The sequence below is a fragment of the Ambystoma mexicanum genome, chromosome 6q (assembly GCF_040938575.1).
Source record: "Ambystoma mexicanum isolate Mex_15411 chromosome 6q, UKY_AmexF1_1, whole genome shotgun sequence".
NCBI classification, from domain to species: domain Eukaryota; kingdom Metazoa; phylum Chordata; class Amphibia; order Caudata; family Ambystomatidae; genus Ambystoma; species Ambystoma mexicanum.
The window spans coordinates 1,006,037,116-1,006,057,833 of record NC_090937.1 but is presented as its reverse complement, the minus strand read 5'-3'; the positions used below and the strand labels follow the sequence as shown (position 1 = coordinate 1,006,057,833).

General features: G+C 46.9%; 1 protein-coding gene across 6 annotated transcripts in view; it reads left to right on the top strand.

Annotated features, from left to right (window-relative positions):
• Nucleotides 1-20,718, top strand: part of FAT1 (FAT atypical cadherin 1) — a 444,689-nt gene that overhangs the window by 315,362 nt on the left and 108,609 nt on the right. For all 6 annotated transcript variants that reach the window (XR_011282269.1, XM_069631552.1, XM_069631550.1 and 3 more), the window contains 2 exons: nt 1,958-2,154; nt 5,112-5,265. Coding sequence is in view for 5 of the 6 variants with exons in the window: in XM_069631552.1 (XP_069487653.1) it covers nt 1,958-2,154; nt 5,112-5,265 (351 nt within the window). In the remaining variant the exon portion in view is untranslated. The remainder of the gene's footprint in view (nt 1-1,957; nt 2,155-5,111; nt 5,266-20,718) is intronic.

Below are 20,718 nucleotides of genomic sequence, written 5' to 3'. Positions count from 1 at the left end.
CTAGTTAAATATTGTCACACAAACCCTTGTGAAACGGATGTATATATTCACCCTTAGGAGATATAGGAGAGCATTTGATTCAATAACCTCTGAAACACAAGGAAGTACTCGGATGCAGTAGAAATAGGAGCACTTCAGGATAATCATAGAACAGCTTCCCTAGCTTTTAGAAAGTCCAACCCTAAGGTGTTTGGGGCCTTGTGCCAAAAAATCACCATTTCCAAAGTAAATACTTCACAGGTAGGCTTATTAAGATATTGGTGATGACAGTGTTTGAGTCAAAAAGTCGGGTAAGTAGAATCCTTCAATCCCAGGCCTCACCATAGTCCTGGGAAGGGATCCTTGAGCAGGCTTCCACTGACCAAAGTCAGGAAAGAGTGATTTAGGGTAGGACTCTACGCTCATGTAACCCTATGGAGGAAAGGGGGTACAGAAACTGGTGTCAACCTAACCCCCTTACTCCGGTTTCTCCAGAGACCAGTGCTACTGTTCCAGAATCTGACACAATGGTCTGTGCTTGGTCCCGTTGATCAAGGTGCAGGGGCCAATGGTGCAGAGGTCACTTTCGTATTCAGGATTTAGTTTTGGTCGATCATGGTGTTTAGGACCTAAATAGGGAAAACGGGTAAGTAAAGTCAATTTAATTTACTATTCTGCGGACCACTAGTTCACCCAAGAAGAAGGTATGCAAACCTTGTGAGAAATCCAAAGGACTTCTCTGTGACACTGCACTGAAGGTGCTGTGTGTCGCCATACAAAATGAGATGCCTATGGAGTTTGTCAGACTCCAAAAACAGAGTTCATATCAGATCAAAAATAGATCAAAAATACATGAGCGAGTGAGAAAAATGTCTGTCTCACTCCAGGATAAAAATAGTCGATATGCATGTTTCCAGTAGTTTAGCTGGGTACGGAATGTTGGAGATGGGTCTGTAATTGGAGAGGTCCTCCATGTTGCCTGCTGTATCTTTGAGGAGCGGCCTGATGTATGCTGATTTGAAGGATTGTGGCATTTTCCCTGTTGAGATTGAAAGGTTGAAGACTTTCCTTTGGTATTGCATGGGTGTTCCTTGTGAGAGGATTGATTTGTATATGTCGGGGGGGGGGGGGGAGGGTGGGAGAGGGAAGGGATCCACGGGGGAACCGGTTTTGTTGCGTTGATTTACCAGTTTGAGGAATGCCTCCACTGATATTTGGGGGAATCTTCAGAGTTAGTTCGGGAGTTCCTCATAGGGGTGGGTGGGTTCCATATTCTTCTCGCATGGTCTGTTTTGTATGGTCTGTTGGATGGACATGATTTTGTTTTTTAAATGTTCTGCAAGGTCATTGCATAGTTTCTTCGATGGTATTGGTGTACTGTAGCTGCCAGTTGGATTTTTTACTTAGTTTATTATTTTTGGGTGTTTGGTGCTTTCAAGGTTCAATTGTCCTAGTATTTGCTTTTTGTATTGCCTTTTTGTATGAGCGGGTATGTTGTTGAAATTTGAATTTCTTTTCGCAGTCATTTTTGTTCCTCCATTCTAGTTCAAGTTTTCGTTTTTTTTCTTTTCGTGGCGCAGAGTAAGTATACCATTTTGCCATTGCTGTTTTGCTTGACTGGGTAAATTGATGCACTGCCATTATAACAGACTAATGCCCTGCACAACGCTTGGAAACAAGTGAATAATTTTCCCTAACAGCCCAACGTACGCATACACAACACAGAAATAAAAGTTGCAATTCACTATGACTGTATTCGTGAATCTTTGATACATTTGTGCAGCAACTGTCAAGCAATAAAGGGAGAAGACGTGTCTTTCATTTGCACTGCTCTGTTGCGTTCCCAATTAACCTAAAACCTGTGTGCATTATTATATCGTAGGTTGATGTGTTTAAGTGAAAAAACCTGTGCATGGAGCATGCAATCAAACGTTTTTAGTGCTGATCATATTCTCGTTTTCTTTCCATTCCTTATTAGGCGGAGATTCTTTAGGGCAATTTGGCATCGAAAACATGCAAAACGAATGGAAAGTTTATGTAAGGAAGCCGCTGGACCGGGAAGAAAAAGACCATTACCTTCTAAACATCACAGCCACTGATGGGAGTTATGCAACCAGGGCGTTGGTGGAGGTTAAGGTTCTTGATGCAAACGACAATAGCCCTGTTTGTGAAAAGGTAATATTTCATTTAGTATACTAATGAATCCCACTTTTGAAAGCTGCTGGAAATGGTCTGTAAACTAAGAGGCGAATTACAGTCTAGATCCACTTGGCATCTATGCCCCTCAATCAATGTTGACTTGGAGTTCGTTTAGTTGCAAACATGCTTTATAGTGTTTATTCATATTTGTTATTTTCGAAAAACCTTCTTGAAAACGGCAAAATATATAACTAAAATTTGTTTACCTTAACTGTTGTGGAGGTTCGGAAGGAGGAGTCTGCCACACGAAAGACATGTTCCAGGATCTTTTTATTCAAACGAATATGAAAATGCCTGACTGTCCCCATCATTAGAGGGAATACCCTTCCTAACTAAGAAACTAAGGGTGCCGGTCCGTCTTTGTAAAGTCCAAAAGAATATTGTCCTCCGTCCATGTTGGGTAGAATTTTCATTTTAGTGCTTAAATCCTCCCACCTTAGAGACCCCCAGCTCTTTTTCTGGACTTTGGGACTTAACTTTTCTATCCCGGAGTGAGACCTTCTGCTCACTCTCTCGTGTTTTTTGATCTGATTTGAACTCTGTTTCTATGATTATGGAGCCTGACAAACTCCATAGACATCACCTTTTTGTATTGTGACACAGAGCACTTTTAGTGCAGTGTCACAGAGAAGTCCTTTTGGATTTCTCTTAAGGCTTAAATACCTTTCTCTTTGATAAACTACTGTTTCCAAGAGTAGTAAAGTAAAATTGACCTTACTTACCCTTGTCTCTTGACCCAGCCCACACCATCTTATGTAGAGTGCTGGGGGGGTTACTTAGTAGCCATTGTCTACTTACTCATGTAACATTTTTATGTTATCCTTTCTACAATTAATGGCTGGTGGCAGTGGTTTACTTTTTCCTACCATTTTTCCTACCATTCCGTTTTCCTACCGTGGGCTGCAATTGCAGCTGCAGTAAAGCACACATGGGTGCCCATTTTGTCAAAATGGCCCGGTCTTATTTTGTCACCATTTCTTGTTGCAACGGTCCTTCTTGAGATGGCCGCTGCATGCCAAACCAGGTTTGGTCCCTTTGTTCTCTAAAGTCAAGAGTCCAAATCACAATAAAAATGTCTGAGAGGGTGAGAAAAAGGGCTCACTCTCTACAGGTTAGGAATTAAAAGTCCTGAAGTCCAGCAAAAGAGCTTGGGGTCTCTAGGGTAGAAGGGAATTGGCACATTCTTGAGAATTCTCCGTTCTGGGGAGTTTTCTCAGAAATGTGCTCATTCCTTTCTACCTTAGAGACCCCGAGCAACTTTGCTTGATTATAGGACTTTTAATTTTTAACGTGGAGAGAGTGAGACCCTTATTTCCCACTCATGTATTTTAATGAGTTTTGAACACTGGTTTTCTTTTGGTTGTGGAGTCGGACAAACTCCATCTTTTACATTGTGTCACACAGCACCTTCAGTGAAGTGGCACAGGGAAGTATTTCAGATTTTCCAAAGGTTTAAATACCTTCTCTTGGATAAACGACTGTTTCCAAGAGCAGTAAAGTGAAATTGACTTTTACATTTGTAACTTTCTAGACCCAGCACACACAATCTTACAATAGGGTGCTGGAGAGGTTACTTAGTATCCCCTTTGTCTAGCATCTCATGTAACAATTTTGTGTTACCCTTTCCTTGATGAATGGCTGGTGGCAGTGGTTTACTTTTAACTACTGTGGTGTGCTTTTACCACGGGGTGCGTTTGCAGCTGCAGGAAAGCACCCAAGGGTGCCATGTTTGTCAAAATGGCACCGGTCTTCTTTTTTTGCCATTTCTTTGAGGAAAGGTCCTTCTTGAGATTTGCGGAGTCTAGAAAGTTACAACATGTAAGTTAAGTCAATTTCACTTCACTGCTCTTGGAAACAGTAGTAGTTTCACCAAGAGAAGGTATGTAAACCTTTGGGAAATCTGAGACTTCCCTGTGCCACTGCACTGACAGTGCTGTGTGTCACAATGTATAGATGATGCCTATGGAGTTTGTCAGACTCCAAAGTCAAAAGAAGCACAGAGTCCAAATCACAGAAAAATATATGATAGAGCGGGAAAAAGGTCTCGCTCTCTAGGTTCGAAATTAAAAGTCCTAAGGTCCAGCTAGGGGTCTCTAAGGTAGCAGGGAATTGGCACATTTCTGAGAATTCTCCCTAACACTGCCTTCTAAAAAAGGCTTATTCAACTGACTGTTAAATTAATAAATAATTGTTTAATCAAAAAACCTTTAATGTACTTGTTTATTTGAATACTTTTCACTATGAATATATGTGTAATAACCCTACAGTTCACATTGACCCCTCTTGGATAAGTCTGGCTGCTCAGTCACTCTACCAACTTGTGTAGTACATGCTCATACCAAAGGTTGGGTTAACTATTGCCAAGAGGACAAGGCTGCTGCAGTCTCCCACAGGGTACTGCATACAATCTTGCCCAACAAACCATATCTGTTGTAAACGCTGTGTGCTGTATAAACAAATTAATGCAATTTGGAAATGGGACAAACTTGAAAAAAGGCTGATTGTGTGATCGTCATATACAGCTTGATTGACATTTAAAAGACATTTTAAATAGTTTCTTTCAATTCTGTTATTTATCTTCAGATTACATTAATATGTTATCCCTATGAAAGTAAAGCACTTTAGGGCGTGGTTGTCACAAAAAGATTGCTTCTTTCGGGATTAGATGTGCGTGATTTTTCAACAGCCTTGTCTTCTCTCAGTGGTGGGAAAGTCTATCTGCTCATAGTTTCCTCACTGAATAATTTGTCAAATGCATAACTATCAATCGCCCTTTATTTTCAAGGACTTGAGTTCAGTGCTGTTTTTCTGTTAAATTTGCATTTGGGTGTCAGATCATTCTCAGGGTCGCATTTCCGTTTGGTCGCTTGACAATTGATTTTTGAATACCTTTAATACAATGCTTTCATCTTTCAATCTTCTGAACTCTTTAGGCTATGTACACCGATACTGTTCCAGAAGATGCTATTGCTGGGAAAGTGGTCTTGCAGGTTTCTGCTGTTGATGCAGATATTCGTTCCAACGCTGAGATTTCCTACACACTTCATGGAGATGGAGCCGAATTATTTAACTTAAATCCAGACACCGGTAACCCTTTCTTTGTCCTCAAAGAAAAGTCACCTTTTTAAGTGTGTGTGTGTGTGTGTGTGTGTGTGTGTGTGTGTGCTGAAAAAATTACTTTGTGTCTCTGTTAAGCACAAATATGATCTGATATTATGAAAAGGCGCACATTCACAGGGACACAAATTCAATAGAATGAATGTTTGGTTATGATGCAAATCACAACGTACAGACCCATACTTCAGTGTATCACGCTCCCCCCGACAGGCACACACATCTTATGTACCACCTTTTGATTACAAGAAGAAAGCTCATGTGACAACTGTATGTGTTTGTTTTTCTTTATTGAAGTGCTCCAAACCCGGAGGTATCTGGGTGTGTTACAGGTTACTTGGAAATGGCAAGTTACAAGTCATGTAGGAACAGATACATAGGACAGTTAGAAAACAATTATATACATCATTTACACAGTGCATTTAACACAGTTATGCATCAGAAATATACAAGAATCAATTTACAGAGATATACAAATAGTGTTGTGAAGCTAACAAAGATGGTCTAGTGCCAGTTATAGATTCTAAGCCAAGAGTCAGCTTTTGGTATTTTTTCTAAAGCTGAAGGACGACTGGTCAGCTCTTAGGGTAGTAGGCAAGGAATTCCATAGCTGAGCTGCCTTAACAGGAAGCTGCTTCTCCCCCTCCCCCCCTACTTTCTTGAGCTTGTATCTAGAGACCTTCAGACAAAACTAGTTTAGGCTCCTGATAGGACGTGCCAATGTGTGTTCAACAAATTTGTCCATAAGGTATATAGGGGCTGAATTGGTTAGACATTTGTGGGTAAGGGAAACTACTTTGAACTGTATCCTGTCTTTGATTGAGAGCCACTTACTGTTACGGTCGGCCTCTGAGATGTGTTGTCTTCTAGGAATGCTTAGCGCAATTCTTAGGGAATTATGCTGTAAAATTTTGTTCAGACTGTTTACTTGAGCCAAGATAGAGTGCATTATAGTAGTCCAGTTTCGAGAGGATTAATGCTCTCGCTAGGGTAATGCAGCTGCTTGTAGATAAGAATGGTTTACAGGCATGGATTAACTTGCAGGTATATGCTGCCGTTGTGACGAATCTAAGGATGCCGTACCTTCACTAGGGGGAGACCTTTTCCATGGGGCTAGGGCGGTGCATCCACAGTACAATAGTCCCCCTGGGGGTGGTGCACCAAGGGAGGATCATATGCGGGAGGAATGGCCCTATGGGATTGGGGACGGCCATCACCAGAGAACGTGATATCACCCTGCTTTAATACATTCAATCTCGTCTCCAACTCTAAATCGTCCTTCCTGCTAGGGATAATTCTTAGTTCTGTGCTAATTCCCTTCAACCTTGGAGACCCCCAGCTCTTGACTTTAGGCCTTTTTAATTTTAACCCTGGAGTGAGTGAGTGAGACCTTCTTCTCACTTAGATTTGGAGTATGTTTCCTTTGTTTTTGGTATCTGGCAAACTCTATAAGCATCTACTTGTTTAATGGTGACACACTGCACCTTCAGTGCAGTGTCACAGAGAAAACCTTTAGATTTCTCCTAAGGGTCAAATACCTTTTCTTGGGTGAACTACAGTTCCCAAGAATAATAAAGTGAAATTGACTTTACTTACCTATTCCCTCTGTAGGTCCAGCACGCACCATTTTATGTGGAGTGCCTACTTGTCTAAAAAATGTTGTTACCCTCATTTCATTAAATGGCTGGTGGCAGTGGTTTAATGTTCCTACCATTGTGCATTTCTACCACAGATTGAATCCTCAGCTGCAGTACAGCACCCATGGGTGACCATTCTGTCAAAATGGCCCCGGTCTTCTTTTTTTGCCGTTTTCTGTTTGTGAGGTCTTCCTTGTGTTTTACTCTGTGTGCCAAGAGGGGTTTCAGCCCTTTGTTCATTTTGCCTTTAACGTGCTTCAGTGATGAAACCTGCTTCTGGCTCCATTGTGTCTGGAACGGCAGGAAATGAGGGAGGTTCCCAAAACGCCCCTGTCCTTTGTCTTAAGGAATGCCTGAATGCACCCAGTCCTGATTGGCTGGCTGGCTGTCTGTCCTTGCAGCCACCCTGCTGTTTGAGTGACCGCTAGGCTGTGCATGAATGGGAGAAACCTGCTTAAAAGGCGTAGGTTTTGGGACGCAAGACATTCGACCCCTGGGAAGAACAACCCGATATAGAAACCATGAACGAAGCTTGCTGCATCCTCCTGGACCTTTGAATTGCCCGGTGAAGCCCTGCTTCTGTGCTGAAACTCCTTTGTCAAATCGACAAGAGTAGCTTCTTGAAGGGACGACTTTGTCCCTTGTGTTAGTGGGACCAACTAACCCTGAGACGAACTCCACTGGACCACCTTGCCCAACTGGCTTTACTTCTTACAGAGTGCCAGGGGTCGTGAAATCCGTAGTCAAGTGCAATGTCTTGTGATCTGGCCAGAAGCTCCAGGAGTCTCCCCAGGACCCTCCAGAAGCAGGACAACCAGAGCTAGAGTCCCCTCACCAGAGCGCAGGACTCAAGGAGTGATGGAGCCCAACCGGTATCCAAGATCTGCAGTGGTGCTGTTTACCGCGTGCTGAAACCGTCAAGTGCCGCTGACCTGAAAAGACCCCGTAGCTGCCGCCGACCTCTGAACTGCTGCCGCAGGAGTCCTGCAGATGTCCTCCTTGTCCCCATGACTAGGCCCAGGAACCCAGTATCTGCATCGCTGCAACCAGACAGAAGCCAGCTGAACCACTCTTCTTCTAACCAAAGGTACTGTTCTGACTTCGGGTACTTGCCTCTGTGTCTTTAGCTTTGCTCTTCTCAGTTGAGACTTGCAGTAGCTACTTGGCTAGAGTTGATCTCAGCTCTACCCTTCGCGTGTAACAGCTTGTGACCCTACAGTGATTTTTCAACATACTCGACAAGCTAACCCTCCATGAGGTTGCTATCCCTGGACTACCATCACTCTCCTACCTCATTCACCATGGGTTAGTTCCCTCCCTCTGATTTTAACCTTTTTACCTTCTTGGCTCCTGTACTCACTTCTCTGCCTGTACTCTCAGCTCTCCCGGTTATGCACTCAAGTGAATGTTTTTTCTGTACTTGCCTCTAACATTTGATTCGCACATCGTTCCCATATCTACCTGGCCTTACATTTAACTTGAAAGTCAAAAGTGGGTGTATTTTGCATTGATTGTAACCTGCTAGCCCAGTGACTGTTCCGTTTCTGCTGCAGTTGCATACTCCTCCCTCTGCCCCCTCTTTTCACACCCAATGGAGCTTTCTGTTTCTCCCATCTATTCCAACTGCTTCTTTATCAACTATCCTTCCCTTCTCACTAAGTCTGGAAAGAAGTTTAAAAAGGATATCTTGGCCTCCAACGCAGGTCTCTTTATCGCTGATAACTATTCTAGCGCCTCTTACAGACAGACCCTCACTGACATCCTTTCTGCCATCCTCTCGCCAGATCTATGGAACCCGCATATGATCTTTGTGCTCTGTCCTGTCTCCTCCTCTCCCATTAATGGTGGCACTCGCTTGGAAGTCTTCATGGATTCCTTCTACTCCGCCAGAGTCATCCTTAATGTCTACCTAAATGACACTGTCATGGTCCAAGGTCCTCCGGCCAATCTCCACCTCTTCGATAGGCGGTTCCCTTGCCTCATCAACTTCCTATCATCTCCGTCTGTCCCCTCCTCCCACTCCTTGGCTACCTTGCCCACTCATCCATCCTCCTCTGCCCCACATCGGGCTCCTTCCACACCTCCACAAGGCGTACCTCTGATTTGTACCGCTCCCCGGAAGGTCTTTAAGGCTGGCAACTTTCTTCATCTTGCCACGCTTAACTCTCGCTCTGCTGTCAAACACTCCTCTGACATCTGTCATCTTCTTGAAGAACTGGACCTCGATGTCCTGTTTTACTGACACATGGTTCACGGCCAGCTCTGTCACAAGCTTTGACACACTCCTCCCTGATGGCTAGAAGATCCTCTCCGCACACAGATCCACCTGGCCTGAAGGGGGTGTAGCCCTGATCTTTTCTGAGTGGATTCCTGCCACTATCCTTCCCACTCAGATGTACTCCTCTTTCGAATGCCTTGTATGCAGGCTCTCAATCTCTCCTAGCCACTCTTACTGTTGTTACTCTCTACCCGCCCCCTGGTCAAACCACCTATTTTCTCTTTGAGTGGGCTGACTTCTCCTCCTCCCCCCTGGCCTCAACCACTCAACTCCTCCTCCTTGGTGACCTCAACATTCACCTCGACTCTCCCTGTCCCTTACCTTTGCTCTTTTGCGACCTCTGCGAGTCCCTCTCCCTCCCTATCCTCCCCTCTGGCCCAACGCACTCTGCAGGGCATACACTTGATGTCTTGATCGCCTCTGACCTCCCCCTCTCTATCCCTCTGTCCACTCCTCTCTCCTTGAGTGACCACTGCCTCCTCTCTTCTTATCTCCCCAGACCCCAAGCCTACCTTCTTGGACATCCGGCCCATGAAGCTTGTGTCAGTTGAGGCCTTTACTGCCACCTTCTCTCCACCCCCCATCCTCTGGCTGACTCCCACCCTGACACAGCCCTGTCTCTTCTCTTCTATTTCTGATACTCTTGATACTCTTGCCTTTGTCATGAGGATCCGCTTGAAGTCCAAAGCCAAGTGCAATTCCTGGTAGGACTCTGACCTAGCTACACTTAAACATAGGTGTAGGGCGGCTGAGAGAAAATGGAGGGATTCCTGCTCATCCTCTGACAAACTGGCCTGTCGCCTACTCCAAAGGCAATACCGACACTGTCCGTACCACGAAGAGTCCACATTCAAGCCTGTGCCTCTGCGGTGTCGAACAACTCAGCCGAACTCTTTAAAATCTGCAAGGAACTGGCCAGCCCTGCTGCAGTCTCTTCCCCTCCTCTTACCTCCCATGCTCGTTGCAATGCCCTTGCCTCTCATCTTATCTAAAAAACCCAGGACATCTTATCCACCCTCTCCTGCACTCCCTCTACCCGCTCCTTCTGTACTTGCTGACCCTCCTTTAGCCATCCCCCCACCTTCCTTCTCTTCCTTTTCTCCCCTGATAAGGTAGCTAGACAAGTCCGATCTATGAAAGCCTCGTCAAAACGGGTCTATCCCTGTTCCTCTAAAACTATCAAGGACCACATGGACACCCTCGCTCCGGCCGTTGCTGATTTCTGCAACCACTCCTTTGCCTCAGGATCCTTCCCCTCCCCTCTTAAGCACTCCTTGAGAAACCCATAGCTGATCCCTCTTGTCCGGCCAACTATCGCCCAATTTCCATTACTCCCTTTCTGGGCAAACACCTGGAAAAGCTGGCCATCTTCATTCCGATTCTGTTGGCTGTCTCCATGACCATCAGTCTGGCTTCAGAGCTGGCAGAAACACAGTAACTGCAACCCTGAACATCCGTGAGGAGGATCTGCTCTCCAACCTTGACTCTAGCATTCCCTCTGTACTCATTCTACTCGATCTCTCCTCTACCTTCGACACGGTCAACCATACCATCCTGCTCAACCGTCTCTGTGATAACCTGGGTATCGCCGATCAGGTTCTGGCCTCGCTGACCTTTTTCCTCTGATCAACCTGCCCAGTTCCAACTTTGGTCCTTCCTATCATCCATCTTCCTCTCCGCATGTGGTGTTCCACATGGGTAAAACCTCTCGCTCTGGCTTTTCAACCAATACATGTCAATTCTCGCCCACTGCATTGCCATTTTCTGCTCAAACTTAGTGCTATGCGGATGACACTCAACTCATTTTCAGGCTGCTCTCGGCCACCTCCTCTACCTCTCTCATCTACAATGGTCTAACTGCCATTCAGAATTGGTGTGCCGCCAACTATTATTGTCTGAATGCCAGCAAGACTGAGATCCTCCTTCGGCACACCATCCCCATCCTTCCCCCTCTCTCTGGCCGGCCTCCCCTGGCCCCCCTCCTATCCCCACCTGCAAGACTAAGAACCTCTGGGTCACCTTTGATTCCACACTTTCCTTCTCCGCCCACATCGCTGATGTCTCAAAGTCAAACTTTCTACTGCACCTCCTTAGAGGACTCTACCTTTCCTCTCCTTCCCCCAGATGCTCACTGTCTCCCTAGCTCTGGTTCTCTCTAGGTTTGACTGTTGCAACAGCCTCTTTCTAAATCTACCTGCCTCTTAGGGAGAATTCTCATAAATGTGCTAATTCCCTCCACCTTAGAGACCCCCAGCAACTTTGCTGGATTTTGAGGACTTGATTATTTTACCTGGAAAGAGTGTGAACCTTTTTTTCCCCACACTTTCATGTATGTTGTGTTTTTACTCTTGTGTTCTTTGATTATGGAGTTTTAGATAACTCCATAGGCATTTTCATGTTTTACACAGCACCCTCAGTGCAGTAACACAGGGATGTCTTTTTGGACTTCCCAAAGGTTTAAATACCTTCTCTGGGTTAAACTACTGTTTCCTTGAGAATGTAAGGTTACATTGACTTTACTAGTCTTTTTAAATTCCTAGACCCACCACACACTATCTTTCTACAGAGTGCTGGAGGGGTATCCCCTGTGTCTAGAAACTCATGTAGCAGTCAAATGCTACCCTTTCCTATCGAAATGGCTGGTGGCAGTGGTTTTGCAACAAACTACCATGATTTGTCCCGAACGCTAACACCGGTAGCTAAAAATCACACAAGCCATGTTTTTCAAGATGGCGCCTTAAGCCCCTTTCTTTAAACCGGTCCTGGTCTTCTTTTTTTGTCATTTCTTTTTGGAAAGGTCCTTCTGGAGTTTCTCTCACACCAAACCTGGTCTGGTCCCTTTGTTCTTGTGCCTTTGGCGGGCTTCAGGACTGATGTCCGCCCTTGGCGTCGGAGTGTCTGGGGTGGGCAGGTGCCGAAACTCCCTCTGTTTAGTCTCCTAGGAGACCCAAATGCACTCTGGCGTGATTGGCTGGCTGACTGTCCGGCAAGGACAGCCACCCTGCTGGGTGAGTGGCAGCTAGGCTGGAATGAAAGGGAGAAAACGGTTTAAAAGGCGAGTCTCTTGGACTGGAAAGCAATCGACCACTGGAACAAAAGAACCGAAGACTAACTGGAAGAGGATGGCTGCTGCAACTCCTGGACTGTTGGTTTGCCCAGTGAATCCCTGCTGCAGGTCCGAATTGACACTCAGGAGCCAGAGGCGGGTTTCACTCCTGAAGCTCGCTAAAGGCAAATGAACAAAGGGACCAAACCTGGTTTGGCGCGCAGAGAAAAACTCGAGGGACCTTTCCACAAAGAAATAGCGAAAAAAGAAGACCGGAGACCATTTTAACAAAACATGCTTCCGCGATTTAACGTTACTGGAGCTGCAAACAGCTCGCGTTTGGGGTAAATCATGGTAGTTCATTACAAAACCACTGCCACCAGCCATTCTGAGAGAAAAGGGTAACATGTAAATGCTACATGAGTAACTAGGCACGGGGTATACTAAGTAACCCATCCAGCACTCTATTTTAAGCTAGTGTGTGCTGGGTCTAGAACTTTACAGGAATAAGTGAAGTCAATTTCACTCCACTGCTCTGGGAAACAGTAGTTGATCCCAGATAAGGTATTTAAACCTTGGGAAATCTGGAAGACTTTCCTGTGCCACTGCACTGAAGGTGCTTGGTGTCACAAATGTAAACGATGATGTCTATGGAGTTTGTCAGACTCCATAACCAAAAGAAATAAACCTTGGCTCCCAGTGGATGCAAGGATTAAATTCAAAACCCTCTGCATTGTCTACAAGGCTTTCTGGGGCCTGGGTCCAAAATACCTTGAGCTATCCCTCCGCAAATACCTCCCCTCTCGAGCTGTTCGCTCCTCTACCTCCAACTCGCTCAGGGTCAGTCATTTTTCTAAGAAACGAGCTGGGGGTAGATCTGTCTTCGGCTGGGGCCTCCCTCTGGAACAGCCTCCCTGCCACTCTAAAACTTGAGGAGAACATCTCCGGTTCCGGAAGCACCTCAAGACCTTCCTCTTTTCTTCTGCCTTCGCTCCCCCTCTCCCCTGCTGATCTGTTCTCTCTTGGCACTGTGCACCTGGCCACCCTCTGTCTTTTGGGCCCAGGTACCTGCTCATCCTGCCACCCTCCCGCACTGCCTCCGGGCCACCCATTGCACTGGGGTCTGTATCTGTACCCATACAGCCCCCCCTTTTTCTCCTGCACTTATTGGACCTACCCTGTCTGCTGCCTTAAACCTAGCACTTGCAAATTGCTGGCTGCATTACCACGGTTTGTTGCCTTTATTATTTATTTATTGTTATTTATCTGTTTCTCCTCTGCTTCGCACTTTCCACCTCTCCCCCCCCTTCCATGCACTTTTCCCCTCCCCACTCTCCCATGCACTTGCGCGTTCTCAATGTCACTGGGCCTAGTAAGATCGCCGTTTTGTTCTCCCCTGTTCCCCTCCCTTGCCTTGTCACGCTCTGAAACACTTGTGTACGAGCGCAAAAGAAATAAAATATCAATCCAAAAAAAAAAACAGAAGACATATTGCATTGAAAAGTTCAAAGTCCCAAAGTGTAGCAAAAGAGCTGGAGGGCTCTACGGTGGGAGGAATTGGCACATTTTTGAGAATTCTGGTTTCTCCAGGATCTCTCCAGAGTGGGTGCAGGGTTTCTCTTCCTATCCTTAAAAGCCAGGTAATAGCAGAAACTCCCAATAGCAGAACTAGCCCCACACACACACCCCTGCAGTGGTCCTACTAGGACCATGGGCGGGAACACTCGTGCATAACATTCACACACTGAAACCAGTTTGTGGTTTGGGACCAGACAGTCCCAGCCCACATCCTGCCAGCAAACGCAAAAAGCCCGCCAAAAGCTTTTGCTTTTCGCAGACACTGTCCATGTAAGGATTTTTCTGGCCCCACAGGCCAGGAAGACGGCTAAAAGACAAGATGGCCAAAGGACAAGCGAAACTCCTTGTGGCATGGCCAAGCTTTGTCAGTGTTAGGAAACATTTCATAATTGTATGTAATTTTCCCTCCATGTGTCAACCCCCAAACGTTTTGCTGCTGTTGTAACACCATTGACTGACTTTGCCAGAGAAGCACAGCCCTCAGCTGCACTCCTCTGGGCTTTCGCTCACTTTTTATGGGGAAACTGACATGCCCTTAAGATAGTCAGTACTGTGAGACTTTGTTTCCCTTACCCTTAGTCCTTTCCTCATGCAACAAGAACGCTCAGATCAAGCATGGACATCTGCCTGGAACCGAAGCCCTACAACAAAAGAAAACTTGGAGGATCCTCCTTCTCTCACCAAGCCCCGAAAACCTGTAATGACCTTCCAAAGTACATACGTAACACAAGAAACCACCTATTTATTCAGGAAATTACTCAAAACCTGGCTCGTCACGTCATAACTAGAAAGACTGGCCACAGGGGCACCGACATAACTAAAAACATCAATGAATGTAGAGCAACCGCGATACGCACTGTTCAATCAATGGGAAAGGCTGAGGTAAATATCCCACAGCATACTAAAGGACCAAACGGGAGACAGTCGCAATACGACCAAAGGCAGTAAACCTAGCAAACTAAGACAGAAAGACTAGAATGAATCATCAAGAGTACCAGGATCGAACTATGACCTTCGTCAACAGCGCTTAGCACAAAACGTAGAGAGGGAAAGGAAGCACTGCATCACAGGCCCAATGCAATGGGTGAGAAACAGAATTTTTCATCACTACACGCGGTCCACTAATACAAAGCAGGAAGCACAATGCCCCACCACACAAAAATACAACTAAACCTCAGTCCCAAGGATGTTCACCCCACGGAAATCAAATAACCAGTCAGGACCGAAGGATACGGATGTCTGAATACACACGCTCACCAAGACTGATCCACTGGGACAACCCGACCCTGAACCACTCAAAGCCTTAACCGACCAGGGTCGCACTAGATCACCTGAGAATAGATATCACCCACCCAGTCCCACACCTGAAGATTAGGTTCAGACGCACCCACCAATCCAAACTATACTCAATAGGATACAGTTGGATCAGCGCAACACCACCAAATCGAGTCGGCCCCCGAGGAACCAGCAACATCTGAACCCACAGGTATACAACTGTAACGGAATCATAAGTACCTGAACCAGGATACAGACCCCACTAACCCAACCCTCAATATTCTGCATACTTAATCCCACACAACCATCTCTCTCCCAGCAATCTGCACGCACTTTACCACACCGCATCAACAACACATAACCTTGTCCCACAGCACTCGAGGCCTTCATCCGATCTGATACTAGCACCAAAGCCCAGCCCTTGGTGTATATCGGGCTGGAAGCTGCCAACAGTAAACCACTTCTCCCACTCTCCTCCCGACTAACCCTACCCCACCCTTCCTGTTTACAGATCCGCCAGAGCGCCTGGGGACCAATTCCGTTGGTGACGGTGCGCTATACAAGTACCGCTAACATAACCTAACATGTTGCAGCTTTTGTGCAACATGTAACAAGTGTGCAATTTGTCTTACCATACAGCACACTAGGGTCTCTAGTCATTTCCAAAGGCCCTAGAAACTCTCGCTGGACTTTTTATGAACTGTGCAGGTGTCATGGACAGGACTGGTGGCAGCTATCGTTTTCCCTTATTTTTAACCCTTTCTCGCCATGTTAACCGCGTTTGGCATGAATATGTGGCCTGGCTCCAAAATGGCCATGCCACAAGGTTCTTTGTCCTGTCCTTTGGCCATCTTGCCCCTTCACCTTCCCTAGGTCGAGTCAAACCAGGTCAGTGCTTATTTGGTCATACACCTTCCCGCGAATCCCAGTGCTTTTGCGGGCTTCTGCATGCCTTGTGTGTGTGCCTCCAGGATGTGGGCTGGGATGTCTGTTCCCAATACACATCCTGGGTGCCAGAGAGTCTGGAGTGTCCTGAATACCTGGGACCACTGTGGTCCATGATTGGTCCACGTATGGAGTGAGTGTTTGTGAGCAGATCTCCCATTGGGTCCTCTCCGTTTTGGCGCAAAGGGAACTTTGGATAAGGGGAGGCTGAAAACACCACTACCAGGTTGATCTCCTGAGTTCACACCGAACCAAGGATAAGGAGCCAAGTATCCTGCAACAAGAAGTAGAGTCAAGGAACCGCTGGTATGTTTGGCACCCTGAGCCTGCTGTCGTCTCGTGGGACCCCTCTGCCTCTGATCATCCTAGAAGGTCTGTGAAGACACTTCGACCCATTGGAATAGTGGGATCAACTATTCTCTGCACCTTCATCAAACCCTGCAAGTAAGCCTCTTCGGAAGTGTCCCTGGGCCAACCAGTGGGCTGACCAGCTTATGCGGGACCTTTGCTCTGTCACTGCCGCTGTTTCGAGGAGGCCCTCGAAACTTGGTATACTGCTAGCTCTTTGTCCACGGCACCCTCACACCGAATGTACACTTTGCATTCCCAGGTCTGAAGTGAGACAAGTGCGCCCGGACTGCAGTAAACGCGGTTACGGTGTTGCCCTGCTGAGGCAACGACCTGTGCAAGTTCGCTGCATTTGTGATCCCCTTGCCCCTGAAGCCTGCCGCAGTGGCGTTGGGCCGATTCCTCCCCCTCAGTGGAGAAATCGCCACTGTCCCATTTGGGAATCCTCGCTGCAACACGGGAACTACACGGTGTTGAGACGCCCTGATTGTCGCATTCAAACCTGCCTCCGAAGTGGACTGTACTGGCAAAGTTTGGGTCTGCCTGCGTCTGGGACCGGTGAGTAATCCTTACCCCAACCGGTGGCCCCTAGCGCAGGAGCCCATTTTTACGAACGAGTGATCCCTGAGGGCCCCTTTCCTTTCCAAAGCTATTGCGAAATAGCGACTCCATCCCGCACTCTCAAACTGCCTCTGCCCTCAAGTGGAAGTCTTGCCTGAATAGTGGGAACTTGTTCTTCATCGCCTTATCCACCTTCCTGATCTGCTAGAGACCCTTGAAGAGACCCTATCTTGTCCATTGGCACAAGCGTGTGCATGTAATATTGAACATAAGGCTCCTCTCTTCGTAGGGCTTGGACTGCCTCTTAGGTGTATTCTTGATGTGGAACTGGGTCTAAAAATTACTTGCACTGCCTGTTTTCCTCCCCCTCTAGGTGGTCAACATATTGTGTGCTTTTAACCCCTTACACCCCGTTGGTCTTGTGTGTATATATATTGTATTGGTTTAATCTAGTGTTACTGTGATTCTTTACTATGGTCTATGTTACAAAGGCCTTGTAATACATGTGTCTATATTTTTAATAGAACACCTGTCTGGAGTAATTTGTGTCCTTGCTTTGTATGCTCATTGAGGTCTTTCAGTCACCCTCGCCCCTCCTGAGACTTAGTCTTGACCACCTGCCATAGCTACCCTGATTTGTCTGGCTTGTCCAGAGGTTACCCTGTTCCAAGAATCTAGGTTGGCCTTCTGAACCTCTGCCCCTCCAGGTAGCCAAACGTGGTAAGGCTAAATGAAAAGCATTAAAAAATGGTAAATTATCACTGCTGACACCAGATTGTCTGTTTAGTGCACCTAGAGTAACCAGAAATTCTCTGAGTGTTAATCTAGGGCAAATGTGTACCCCATTGTACTGCATTGTACGATGCATTTTACAATGATAAGGTACCACACGTGGTAAGTTACTAAAAGTAGTAACCAAGTAACAAGACTAAGGGAAACCATGTTTCCCAGTACTGACAGCCTGAAGGACATGTCAGTTTCCCCATAAAAGTTGAGCAAAAGACAGTATATTGAAACTTAAGGCTTCACTGCACTGTAAAGAGTACAGGTCGGGATCAAAAGCACAAAGTTTGGGGGTCCATTGAAATAGAAGGTAAGGTGCAGTAGTCTTTGTGGTTTCAGTGCTCAGTCAACAGCACCACTGTGGTTCTTGGACACCGGTTGGGCTTCCTTCGCTCCTTGAGTCCAGCACTCTGGTGATGTGACTCGCGCTTGGGTCGTTCTGCTTCAGGGGGGTCCTAAGGAGACCTCTGGAGTGTTTGGCCGGCTTACAGATATTGCACTAGACTACAGATTTCTCGACCCCTGGCACTCAGTTCCAGCAGTAGCAAAGAAGTACAGCCAATTGGGGAAGGTCTTCCACCAAAGTTTGTCTCAGGGTTAGTTGGTCCCACTAACCCAAGGGAAGATGTTGGCCCTTCCGTAGCTTCTCTTGTCGATTAGGAAAAGGAGTTTCAGCACAGCAGCAGGGCTTCACCGGGCAGTTCAACGGTCCAGGAGGATGCAGCAAGCATCTCTTCATGATCCCTTAGTCGGATGTTTCTTCCAGTGGTCTACTCTGTCTTCAGTCCAAGAAGCCTCACCTTTTATGCAGGTTTCTCCCATTCATGCACAGCCTAGCTGTCACTCACACATCAAGGTGGCTGATCTGCAAGCCAGCCAGCCAGGACTGGGAGCGTTCAGGTAACCAAGGAGACAAAGGACACATGAGTTTGGGGCACCTCCCTGACCTCCTGCCCTTCCAGACACACTGGAGCCAGTGGCGGGTTTCATTACTGAAGCCTGCCAAAGGCAAAACGAACAAAGGGCTTAAACCTGGTTCGGCGCTCAGAGTAAAACCCAAGAAAGACATAATAAACAAGAAATGGCAAAAAGTGAAGACCGGGGCCATATTGAGGACATGATCACCCATAGGTGGTACACTACAGCTGAGTATTCAGCCTGCGGTAGAAAAGCACAATGGTAGGAAAATTAAACCACTGCCACCAGCCGTTTAAAGTTGTGAGGGTAATGTTAACAATGTTACATGAGTAAGTAGCAAAAGCAGCTACTAAGTAACCCCCCCCCAGCACTCCAAATTAGATTGGGTGTGGTGGACCTACAAAGAAAAGGTAAGCAAAGTCAACTTCACTTTACTATTCTTGGGAACTGTAGCTCACCCAAGAAAAGGTATTTAAAACTTAAGAGCAATCTAAAGGATTTCTGTGACGCTGCACTGAAGGTGCTGTGTCGCCATACAAGAAGTGGATGCCTATGGAGTTTGTCAGACTCCAAAAACAAAGGAAATATGAATCCAAATCAGATCAAACACATAAGCGAGTGAGAGAAAGTGCTCCCACTCCAGGGTTAAAATTAAAAAGTCCTAAAGTCGAGCAAAAGAGTTGGGGGTCTCTAAGGTTGAAGGGAATTGGCACAGAAATGAGAATTCTCCCTAACATACCCCTGAGTCAGGGGGGGGGGTTAGGGAGGCGAGCTGTGGGGAAGTGAGAGCACGGATTGCACTTCACTATATAAGAAAAAGGGAAAAGGCCTAAAGTGGGTGACTGCTTCCAGTTCCTGATATAAAGCTATGGTATATTTTGAGATGTGTATATCTACCTTGGCTATCTTGTTATTGCTAGGCAAAGTTTTAATGCAGTACCCTCTGGGACCACTACAGACAACTATGACTACAGGTGTAGGCAAAACCAAGCTTTGGTATAAGTCTGTATCACACAGTTTTGGTAGCAGGGCTGAGTAGCCAGGCTTATCTCAAGAGGGAATGTGAGCTGTAATGATGTTACACAGAGGTCTACAATCACAGGTGTTCAAATAAACTCTTTTCGCGGGTATTGGGTCCTCCGACATATTCCATATCTATGACAGTAATCACCACAGCTGTGCTGCTTCAGAAAATCTCCTGCGTCGATGACGTCGATACGCCGATCCTCGAGGACCTCCTCCGACGGCCGACGTCACTGGATGTTATAAGTAGGACGCACGACACCCGTAGCCTCAGTTCTGTTTTTTCCACGAACGTGTTCGCTTCGGGAATCTCGGCGCGCCTCAACTCTTTGGAGTTTCTGTTGTTTCTCGGTTCTTCGAACCTGTTTGGTATTGTGAAGTCTTTCTTCATGAGGATGTCTACCTCGTCTTCCACACCGCGTCCGGGATTTAAGAAGTGCGGGGACTATGGGTCCAAGATGTCGGTTACGGACTCACACAACGCCTGCCTGTGGTGCATCGGGGAGGCCCATTACACGGATGACTGTGTCGACTGCCAGTCGCTCAAGTCTAAAGCCTTGCGGGAGCGCAAGAAGAAGTTATCGGTAGGTAAGGTGTCCAAGCCCCGGAAGTCGAGGTCTGCGGGGCTTTCGACGGACGACTCGAGGGGCGACTCTCCTCGTCGTCGGAAGTCCAGTGGGTCTCAGTCCCAGAGTCAGTCTCGCCACTCCTCTGCCTCTTCGAGGCACTCCCGGAAGCGCCGTCATTGGTCGCCTTCCCCGTCCTCATCTGAGGACACCGTCCCTCGGTGGGTCGCTTACCCCACCAAGCATGCGACGCCGGAGGAGTGGGCTTCCTTCGGGAAGAAAATGTTGGCGATTCTCGAATCGCAGGGCACTGGTCCGTCCGCGCCTCCGAGTGGGGTCGGTCGTGATCAGTCGAGGGACACTGCTCGCACGCCTTCAGGCTCGGGTGGTCGTCGCGATTCGCGGGAGAGGTCCCGCCCGGACAAGGGGAATCGTTCTCGTCATGCCCGATCCAGGTCCCGGTCCTCG